The 12036-nt window shown below is 37.8% G+C and overlaps 1 protein-coding gene across 1 annotated transcript; it reads right to left on the bottom strand.

The window, feature by feature from the left end:
* Positions 1–2973: 2973 nt before the first annotated feature.
* Positions 2974–4739, bottom strand: LOC135796188 (zinc finger protein SNAI2-like). Its single transcript, XM_065308116.1, has 2 exons — positions 4491–4739; positions 2974–4380 (listed from the first exon to the last, which is right to left on the bottom strand). Exons 1-2 carry the CDS (start codon positions 4579–4581, stop codon positions 3389–3391), a joined length of 1083 nt encoding a protein of 360 aa, XP_065164188.1. The 5' UTR covers positions 4582–4739; the 3' UTR covers positions 2974–3388.
* Positions 4740–12036: the final 7297 nt, after the last annotated feature.

Below are 12036 nucleotides of genomic sequence, written 5' to 3'. Positions count from 1 at the left end.
ACCAAAATAGAAACAAAACAAAAAACGCATTGTTTGGGCGCAGACTAAAAAAACGTGAATGTCGCTGTATAATCCTACATATAGATTTATTTCTCGGATTTTTTTTAACTTATAGAGGAAGTACCTGTCTATTGTACGTGTTTTGTACTATGATTTCTATTTAACAATGTTGGATTGTTTGGTTTTGATATAACAATATCCATATCGAACAGTGATTTGGAACGTGATAGATTGAATGATGTTATATATTATAAGAGACGTACTATATTTAATTATAAAGTTTAATAAAAAAAGATTTAAAAAAATATAAGTAAAGAAATTGATGTTGCAATAGATTGCACCAGATGGCGGCACATGTAAAAGTTGTAAATATGAAAAGAATAAATGCACCCCTGTTGAGTAACCTGATGGTATCATATGCGGAGATGCATGCGCTGTATTAATTTATGAAAATCGAACGAACGGGACTGCGAAGCGCGACAACATCGCAACGCTATCATTTCAATATTCAATGGGGAAAAAGGGTAAAGGTCGACGACGACAAACGGTGACGATTTCCATTCAATGTGCCTTATGTATAACAACAATACAATACGACACGAAATGCAAAATCGAGCGGCGTATACACGCACACCACGCCGCCGCCGACGAACAACAATGCGCCGGGCGCATTTCCACATGCACTTATTAGGCGCGCGTGCAAGTTTACAACCTGTATAAAAGTAGTGCGCGCCTTGCCCGCGATGCACCATCAGCCATTGTAATTGTACTTGTCGCAGTCATTGTTCGTTGAAAATTATTAAATGTTATCAACTTGCTGCCCCATATTGCGATGCGATCTTTCACCTTTTAGCCACATCAATTTCTTTGGGCTTTTTAAGTGCATTACGTAAACAGTAGACATTGCACTAAATAGTTTAGAAAAAGTTTTCGAAACATTTTCAGTCAATGGAATGCGCAAAAGTGTTTTTTGCATAATATTGAGAACAATAATCACGTGTTTGTTTTAAATTAATTTTTTTGTCATAATAATTATATGCCTAAATTCTTTAAAAAAAACTAGTATAAATTATTGTATAGGTATTTTCAAATATTTAAATTATTTAAAAATGAAAAGTTCTTTATGGTAATGTGTTTTGTAACAATAAATTTACTTAAATACTATGATTTAATACCGTTAATTTTTATAGTGTAGATATCCTTTTCATTGAAGGGAAAAATACAAATTTTTACCTAAAAATGTAAAAAATTAAGGAATACGAAAAATGTGCAAATACACAATTGTGATTTTAATTGTATTCTGTAGTGAGGTGTAATAGCTATTAGCATAGCAGCGCATAGTCTACGTGTGTGTTGTCCCAACTGTGGCAAGATGCCACGGGCGCCGTCAATTCTTTTCCTCCTTGTAGCCGGTCGTCGTCGTCCTCGTCGTCGGCGGCGAAATGAATTCACACCTTGTAGAACAATAACTAGGCATCATAATCATTGTTGCTTTTGACTCGTATGGCAGCGTTAACAACTCACGATTTGTACAACATATGACCGTCGTTTGTTTCTGCTAATATTACTTATTTACATGCATGTTTATTTGTATACTGGGCGATTTAAAACCATAAAAAAACAGAGCAATCTTAGGAAAAACCCAAAATATTTGTTTAGTTATTTTTTTATTAGTTAGTTTAAGTCAGGTGTGTACCTAAAAATTTGTATACTAATAATTAAAATTTTAACCAAACACACGTTAAATTTTATTATTTACTCTGTAGGTTTGCGTGCAAAAGTATAGAATAGAAATAAGATAAATGTAACGCTCATTTACACCGTCTTCCTTGCCTGTTTGCAATAAATCGAGTGCATTATAGTAAATTTGATTGTTTCCTCGCTTTGGTCTTAATAACTCGACGCGTCTTCCATATACGATGGCATTTTCTTTTGTTCCCTGCCTTTGTGTGTGCACCCACAACTTTCCATTCAATGCTCGGCCGCCTCAATGAGGAAACATTATATGCACCGAGCTTAGCGAGAGAATATTTCGGCTAATTATCTCTGCGTTCATTATGTATTCATGAATCTATTGAATAGTATGTCAACGTGCAAGTCATAACATTGAATTTGCTTTTGTATTAGATATTGTTGCAGGTAGATTTACATGCGCACACATAGATACCTATACCTACAGACAAGTTTGGCGCGGCTGCTCTCTCTAAGCTCACGTGAGTCATACGTTCTGAAATCTCTTTTACGCATTTCATTCCAACTTGGAATTAAAATAAGAATTAGGTGTAGGGGTATTCAGTATTTGCATACGAGCATTTGAATTAAGAAACATCTCCATATTCATAACAAAGAACATTACATTCGCAAACGAAAAGAAATTTATATATTTTTAGTTATTTAATATTTATACCAATATGTTTACTTGAAAGCGTGAATATTTGTAAGTAAAAGTTTGACAAATAAGCTTAGCCATGCTCGCAATCCTTAAATAGAAGTCAGGTTACTTGTATGAATTACCCGCGTTAAAATCACTGCGCTCGCAACAAATTTATTCATAGAATATAAAAATAAAGCCGGGACTGGTGTTGGAGTTGGTTGTCGTTTATTGATATTTTGCGTCGTTAACATCCATATATGGCTGCACAATTTATTGACTTTTTGATGCATCCTTTCTTCCATTCCATCAAAACGAAAAAAGGATCACAAGAGATAAATTTTATTAAGGATTTCCATCAATTTTAAACTAAATCCCTTTATAGGTATAAGCTTTACTTTTACTTTTCTTTTAATTTTAATGAAATGGTGCATCGATATCACTAATTTCGCCCTGAAAAATAGTAAAAAACGAAAATATTTTTTTATAAAAAACTTTTATTCAAAATATAATAATTTGTTGTAAGGCACAAATAGGTGTACAATGGCATTTTCTTACTTCTACGAGATTTATTATTTCTCGTTATTGTTTTGAGACTAAAATGACTAGAAAATACTTTTATATTCTTACAAAAATAGCATTTATGTTCGTAACATATACCTTCATACAAACGTTACTATTTTTTAGTTTGTGCTACTACCCTTTACAAGTCGCTGTACGTCAGGTTGCCACATTCAATATTTTTTAAAAAGTAGTTTACATTCAAGTGTGGCAATCTGAGTGTGCGTAGTTTTTGAACTGTTTTGATTGTAAATTCGAAATATATTAACTTTCTTATAACTTAGTAGAACTTTAAACGTAACATATCTATATACATGCACTATTTACAGATTTTGCGCATATTTATCGTGACCCTTGGCACACGAACTCGGTATCGTATAAAAAATAGGAAAAAAATACATTTGTACAACGTGTCAGTCTTTTAGAAGCACTTTTCGGGCCATTGTGGAGGTTTTTTCAAAACATCTTCTCTGATTTGATCATGTGTCCAGCACCGCAACCAGTTTCGGAGTGCTTGGTAAGCAGAGACATTCTCGAGAAGGTTTTGCTACAGGATAGGCACGAGTACTTTTTGACGTCCGAATGAGTCTGCAGATGAGCGCGCAAGTTGGAGCGATCGGCAAAGGCGCGATTGCAGTAGGTGCACGAGAAGGGTTTTTCGCCCGTGTGCGTCCTGATGTGACCTTGTAATAGCCACGGGCGCGAAAAGGCCTTGCCGCAAATGTTGCACTTGCACGGCAACGTGTGCGTCCTGATGTGCATCTTGAGGGCGCCCAGCGAGACGTACACTTTGTCGCAGTACTTGCAGCTGAAGGATTTTCGCGGACCGTCGCCGGCGGCGCAATGGAACTGGCGATGCTTCGAAAGACCCGAACACGTGGAGTAACTTTTACCGCAGTCTGGGCATTTATGGCGGACGCCTTGGCGACGCTTTTCGGCGGAGAGATCTTCGGCGTTGCAGGGTGGCGGCGGTGATGTAGTAGATGAATTAGGACTGAGACTATGTTGATCGATTTGGTGGTAAACGTTGGGTCTTAGCGCAAGAGGAGCGAGAGGCTGGGTGGGCACATGGTGCGGCGGTGAGAGCGAATTTTCGCTGTAGGTTGGACTCCGTAGGTATTCGTAGGCGGGTTGTTGGTGGTATGGATGGTACATGAACTGATAGTGTGAATGAGGGGAGTAGACACTCTGATACCACTGTTGCGGAGCGTCATAGTCAGGAGAAATTGATGTGCGGAATTGAAAACCGTCTGGTTTTAGGTTGGCGGGATATTCGGCTTTGGGGTAGACGATTTCGTGAGCTGGTGAGCTTGATGGCGTAGATGCTGGTGAGGCAGTGTGCAAGGAAGAAACCGGAGATGATGCTGAGATCGATGGTGATGGTGATTTGTTAGTGTAACGGCCGGTAATGCTGAGATCTTCCGGTTTTGTACTCAGGTTTTCAGGTTCTGGAAGAAGAAAAACCAAAATATTAATTTCAAATTTATACAAAATAAAAACATCAAAAAGAACACTCTTGTGAAGTGTAAAATTTATATCATTTGTGTGAGATAATTACCTTCGGATTCGATTATATGCACGGGCCTCTTTTTAAGAGGACAGTGGCTGTAGTTTTTGGCCATGATAGGAACAGACATTTTCTCTATCATAACAACGAAGCGGTAAAGTAATCCAAAAAATAGTTGGCACTGATTAAATGTTCTATAGCACAAGTTTTTTGTTGACCACGCACGGACGTAAAACGTGTTCAAGTCGGAAGGCACTAGATGGCTTGGGCTAAGCTCTTCGACAGTGTGAACTGATCGAGGTTGGCGATGATTCTGCTTTCCAAGCTTCAAGCTGCGATATATATAGCAGCCCCCACTATTAGGTGCACGTGCCGCCCGGCCAATCCGTGTACGAGGAAGCTTCGCTCGATCTACCAACTGCACAGTTCGTAGGCATTAAATTGGTGCCTGAGGTGGGGGAAACAGGTGTGCTACCGGTGGAGTTAAAGAACCTCACCGTGCGTCGAGCGTCAACGCTACACTTAAACCTAATAATATCAGTCTTAAGTAGATGCAACGTGCCTGCTAATCCTAATGAGTTTTAATCGTTGCGTTCACGAGTATTTAGAATAAATTATACAAAAAAATTAACAAATTCAACATTTTTTTTTAACATTATGCAATAGGTAATTTGTGCTAAAACTAATGATACATAGAAAATCATATAATTTGATTTGCTGGTAATGTTGGCATTCGATCGTGTTGCTTTCTTTCTGTCGCAAACATGTGCACACCAAGGGGCGGTAAAGCACAGGCACGCGCTCACCCAGCCAGCTGCTCGCTCGCATGTGTATGCACATGTATGTTTTAAGACCGTTACGAATAAACACCCCTCGCGCTGCTGCGTGCTCGCCGTCGCCTATTCAAAGGAAGTTGTGTGCGTATGTGTGTGCTGAAATATGCGCGCATTGAAAAGGTTTTGCACCCCTCGACCCGTAGTCTACCATCTACATGTGTACCTATGCGTTTTGGAAAGTGTACATATGCGCATTTCATAATAGCCCAGGTTCAGGTGTACCTTACCTTCTGCAGAGGCACCCGGGTCCAAATTGTCATATGATAACTCGACACAATGTCTATTGCCGAAAGCAGCTTAGACACATTCTGATATACCTATTGATATATTCAATTGATGGATGCATGATTAATTGCTTTGTTTCTATCTCATTGATTCCTCAATGCGTTTTAGTGAATATCTGCCTATCAGATAATTAATTATAAAGGGATGCGTAGTAATATTGAATATGTATAATATTTATATATACCGAGCATGTGTTAAACTAGTTTTTAGTAGAACTAGCATAACTTGAACGAACAATTGAATCTAAACAGACCTACCCTAAAATATGTACCGCCAGTATGCAGGTAAAGCACGTTGGCATGTGGTGACGTGTGATACCATATTTTCGCGCCAAAATATTCCATCGTCACAACGAATATTGAACATACCTATTCGTTATTCCAGCAACATAAAGTACATCATTGAAAACGTGCACTGCTTACTGATTAAATAAATATACAATTCCACCTTCCATCGCAGTTATCAGTATTATTTCCCGCGCAAACATACATTTAGTGAATAAACTATTCTCGGTACACAAATATCATTAAAGCGATAATGTTAAAATTTGAAAAGGTAGTGAGACGCCGTTTTGCAGAAATAAATAGGTACCAAGTGCAATTAAAGCCTGTTTCTGACTGTGTTTGTCGCTGTTTGTTTGCGTTGACTCAAAATATCTCTGCTCAGTCAACAACCAACAACAAATAACAAATTTTATTTTATTACCAACGGATTGGTAGTAAACTGAAAGCGTTTAAGCTAATCATCATAAGCTGAAATTTACCTTGATGCTCACGTCAATTTTATTATTTATATATTCATCAGTGTTTGTAACCAGTAAGATAAATGCAACAATAACAATCGAATGATCATAATAATATTGACAATTGAACACTTTAAGCATTGTTTGTTTATTCGGTTGTTAACTACAACTACAACTAGCTAAACTGTTTTAAATGAGTGTATTGTAATGTAATGTGATTCGAAGTATTAACTATAGGTACGTAAAACAGAATCAAAATTAAATATAGAAGGAATTAAGTAATGCTAAGATATGTAAATCTAAAGAAATATAATATTCATTATTCAATTAATGTCTCTCTGAGGAGCATGTAGGTACATAATTATTAGTTATTGCCTAATGGCGAATGATTCATTCGTTTTATATTTATGTGTGACGATGAAAAATCGAAAAAAAAATCGGAAGTGATGGGAAATGGACGGTCGGTGTGCAATATGCATTCTGGGTTGGGTTGTATTTCCCCCTTATAAACGTAATTCAACCTGGGCTTTTGCCCGGCCGCGAGACAGATGCGGACCCAACATCGTGCCGGATTCAAAAGAGCGCCAAACGACAATCACCTAACTTCTAGTTTGTACCAGCAACTAGCACATTGTGAACAATTACCTCCCAATTCCCCGCCAGAATCAATTCCAACATCTGGACTCCAGAAGTACTTGATTTTCATCTGACAACAATTTGGGTATTACCTTTAAAATGTTTCCAGCCATTTTATTACGCTGTTTTAAAAATATCACGTTCATCCAAAAACTGAAAAATTCTCACAGTCATTTAATAATTTCATGAATTTGTTAATAAATCTTAATCAAACTGAAAGCGGATTGTATAAACATGTTGTTGTGATTGGTTTAAAATGTTATGAAACTTCTTGGAATTGCACGGCGTTCAGCGGCGACATTAAATAATTTGTTAATTACGATTGCGCACCCGATATAGAAATCGCTGGCGCCACCATGCAAAATATTCGCAAGTTATATGTACGCGCGCGTAAAGTATCATGTGGGTAACTCTATTCTTCGCTGCCTTTTGTATGTTATACTTGTTGCTCGGCAAGTTTTCCTATTCGGGGGAACTTTCAACAATAAACTATCAATTTTATGTCTAGCGGTTTGCTTCCAGCGTATTCGAAGCTCTGCACTTAATCTATAAAATTGCATATGCACACATTTATAGGCGTGCATACGTGCATTTGCATGTGTTTGTGTGCTTTTACTAGTCCGCGCGCTGTTTTGAAAGAGAAAGAGGCTTGGCTTTTGGTAGCTTCGTGCTTCGCGGAAACGAATTGCTTATTCATTCCATTTAACAAGAATCGTCGTCGGCTATTATTATTATTGCCATTATATTCATAATCAAATCATACGCGCCGCGGCTAAATACGAGCGAGTGATCTGGCTAGAGTGAGACGTGCATAAATGTTATAAAAGCTAAGTGCAAATAACAAATATACCCTACAAATATCGATCAGGTCATAAATTAGAATAATGCAAGAGATATTGCGGCGTTCGGCGGTTCGTTCCTCGACGTCGTCGTCGTCGCCGTCGTCGTCGTGATTGATTTTTACGCGCGCACACACTGCACTGCTGCCTACAAGTTTCTAGTTTCACTCTTCATCGCGCGAATATAATGTACGTGGAATCAGAGTCGATAGATAAGTCACCAGCTAGCCGTCGTCGGCGCGCGAAAAGAAGGAACACCAAAGAAATCCTTGAATGGCGCCGCTGTTGCAACACAAGCGCAGTTTGTACCCATGAAATGTTGCGTAGTCGTGTTGTGTTCTTCTGTGACATCAATTTGTTATCTTTTTTTTTTTTCATATTAAGCATCAATTGACTTGTTGTGTTCTGTGCTCTGATCAAAAATAGTTGATGTGATATTAATATTAAGTTAACATTAGTCGTCATTGCAAATGCCAAAGATGTACGAGTATATTCACTTCACTTTGCATGTTCATGGTAATGTCCTGATTGTGCTCGCATTGCATGCATTGTACGTAAACATACCAATTCCATTATATCAACTCGTTGGTCAGTCGGCGGGCTGCCGCGAATCGTAGGAAACAGGTGCTATTATAAAAATCTCGACGGGCCCACGCTTCGTTGTTACGTTCCAGTGAATTTTACTTCTGGCGAGTTTTCACCAGACGATTTAAACCACACCACTACGATGCAAATTAAATTGATTTCAATGATTATATTTCCACTCTATTAATGTAATACTAATGTCTTCTCATCATTTACGCATCTGTCTATAAATGACTATTTCACGCGGTTGAAAATGCAAATAGAGTTATCAAAAATTGTTTCCTGTCTTTCTGGAGTAATGCAAAGGGAACTTATTTATTTAACACCTTTTATACCACAAGTGTCTGATAAACTTGCGGTGGAAATATTTTTGCTTGATACAAGTGTAAGCGAATAATACGAGCATTATAGGTACCTATATTGTATTGAATATATAGGGAAATATATTACTTACTATCTTGTCACAACTGTTACCACACAAACACATACCCATTGATTTACTGTAAATGTCAGGCTTTTTCAAAATAATATTCGTGCAACCAACATCACTTCTCACAGTACCATAAATGACGAAGCTCATGCATTTGCAGCAACTCGCAATGAATTGAATTAAATATACACTTTATTCTCATATTTAATTACCGCCTTGTTGGGTGGCATGAAAACTTCAACAGATTGCTCTATAACTTTATAGCATTTGGAATATTTACGTATACGATTATTGCATTGAACAATCGGACTCTTTACGCTAATTACAAGTGCTTAAAATGTTGGTTGAGATTTAATAAACATAGTATTTGCAATTATCGTTGTTGTTGTTGCAGGTCGTGCCGTGCAGCCGCAATTAACGACAATTACATAAAAGCGAGCATGAATCCATTATGATTTGCATAATTACGTTTAATTATTTATTAGAGTATATTACGATTATCAACTCTCGAAATAGTAAATATAACATACCTACCTACTTAATAGGTGAATATATCTACGTCCGTTGTAAATGCCATTACTCACAACCGCAAAATAATTGGTTATTAATTTATTAAGCTGTTACTTTCATATAAATCACACGCGTCGAAGCAACGACCAACGACGATTTACAAAATAGCATCACACCTTATTTTGCAAGTGTATATTGTGTATTGTATAAAAATGATCAAAGAAGCGCCGTAATGTGGAAATGCTGCAGTAAGGAAATGGGAATGAACGCGGAAATTGTTGTAAATCAACGCTCGTCCCGCCGCCTACAAGAGCCCGAGTGTAATTTAATACAACGACATTCATTGATATTGTGCATTGGCACAATCTGCAAACGATCGAACGCCACAATTCGCTTTTATTGTTCGATCACGACGACAACCTCACCTCGTGGCTGTCGTGTCCAGTTTATGAAACAAATTAAACAAAATGTGCTTTATAATCCTGTTAATTTATTAAACCGAAGCGCCCTATATCTTTGACCGATGATTAAAATCAAATTAATCTATAAGTAGTTTGAAAGGTATCAGTGAAACAAATTTTAATTAATTTCATGTTTAACTAAACCCTTTTCGTTGTTTATTTGTTTTGAGGGCGCTACCTGCGTTTCAATTAGATTCAATTTCCGATTGTAATCGACATGACGAATGCCCGCGTTTAGTGATGGTTAATGTAAACCGGGTTGGTGTATTTTGTTTTGTTTTCACTACTCGACCGTCTTCTAAACAAAACAAAAAATAATCCGTAAAAAAACTATTTAAGGTTATAGGCGGCCGAGAAAGTGTATCGGATGATCAAGGGTACCTATATACGGGCCATTATTATAATAAATTCACCCTTAATTTGTTCGCCGAGCTTTTTGTTCGATGTCGGAGCGCTCGAACGAGACTAGAATACTTCACTTGCTTGCGCCCGACCGGCGCGACGGTGGCATGTTACCAGGTGTGTCAGCAGTGCTTTGAGCAATGTTTTAAAAGCGCCCCGACGTGTTATTCGGTGGCTACCGCGCTCTGCACTTTGAACCGAGTACCGAACCAGGTGCGTTATTACTCGCGTCGGCGCATATCCTCAACTAAACCACCATTAGTATAATGAAAATGAAACGAATATCATTTTTTTAGTTTAACCCTTTAGTAGTTAGTGTTTCAAATTTTTACGCTTTCATTCAACTGTGTAGATTGAAATCAGTTACTGCCTATACAATAAATAATCATGGTTTTTCCAATTTCATTCATTACATCTGGTATATTATTATTATTATAGTGGGAATTTTTTGGAGCATGGTTTCTCCACAAACGCAAAGTTCATGTAATCGCATAATAAGAAGAAAGGAAAAGTTGGACACGCGCTGTAAACAGCATAATAAGATTAAGCACTGGAGGAATTTCCTTCTCACCACTTACCCTTCGCGTCAGGTGTGCCAAAGACACGTAGCAGCCATAAACCATCATAAACATGCGGGGTTAATTGCATTTGATGTGATAATGTGGGAAAGTCAGAACGCACTCCAATATAAAACGGAAATTTTGCTAATCTAGACTGCAGCCAACTAAATTCACACAAAACAAATCAAAGTAATGTAAAACGATGCTAAATGAAATGAGAAAGACTCAAAAAAATACACATTGCAAAATACACCTGCTTCTCGCATTGTGTGCACGTTTGGCACTTATAATCTTGCTTTACAAACGCACAAACAGGTGTAACTGCGTTCGGTGTGCAAATTCACTAAGATATGGTACAGACGTTAAAGGTTAGAATTTTCTTACCGTCTAGAAACCAAGTAAAATACTTCGAAGTTGTATATATGTGCGTTTTAGAGTTTACATGCTCTGCGAGACCACAGATTCTAATCGCTCATTGTAACGCATTCCATTTTGCTGCAAACACGTAGCGTTTCTAGTTTAGGTACATAATTCTGAGTGCAACGCATGTTCTAAGAAGATCTCTAGGTGTTCTCGTTCTTAACCTATGAAATGACGGCAGGCGACAAGATGGATTTACAAAAGAATGAGAAAACAAGGCGGCTGTTTGTGTCTTGTCTCGTTGTTGCGTATTGAGTTACGCAACGCGACCACAACAATATGTCAAAACAAGTGGTTATCGCTGAACGCGGATCGCTGTGTGTCTGCAGCGCGGACGATACCGGCGAGAGGGATATTTGAATGCCGCGACACCGATATTTCGTCGAGATAATTTCCCCGTCGCGTATATGGGATAATAGAAAATCAAGCGTGAATCAATACTGCATGAAGACGTCAAGTAGAAAATACGTTGGCATTATTGACCTATTATTATTTAAAGTGCGTGCGCGTTCAATGAATCTATTCAACATTTGGATCATATCTTAGATTTCATTGTTGACTTATAATAAAAAAATCATATTAAAATGACGCAAGTTTTCAATAGTGTTTGAACATGGCCTAATTTTACAACATCGGTTATTCTAAGTTTTGTTTTTCTGACCACACCGTACCAGATGACATAAAGATATTTTCGGAAATATACCACCCTCGCCCTCTTGTGCACGTGACGTTTTGCCGCACGCGATTTTAATTTTAAAGACAACAGACAAAATGCCGCACGTCTGTCTGCTCCTTAAATGGTAAACATCTCCTGTTTGTTCAGATACGCTTAGCAATCGAACCAAATACCGAAAACCGTACGCCCAACACGTGACGGTAATTTTTCACCTT

Source organism: Atheta coriaria, unplaced genomic scaffold (assembly GCF_025399875.1).
Source record: "Atheta coriaria isolate IRGN ID8LTWV9N9 unplaced genomic scaffold, Caltech_Dcor_3.1 hic_scaffold_7_pilon, whole genome shotgun sequence".
NCBI lineage: Eukaryota > Metazoa > Arthropoda > Insecta > Coleoptera > Staphylinidae > Dalotia > Dalotia coriaria.
This window is presented reverse-complemented; position numbering and strand designations above follow the sequence as displayed.

Coding starts and splice junctions, on each gene's coding strand:
- LOC135796188 (XM_065308116.1), bottom strand. CDS start 4,581: ATGATAGAGAAAATGTCTGTTCCTATCATGGCCAAAAACTACAGCCAC. Junction 4,381..4,490: donor GCATATAATCGAATCCGAAG/GTAATTATCTCA, acceptor TTCTTCTTCCAG/AACCTGAAAACCTGAGTACA.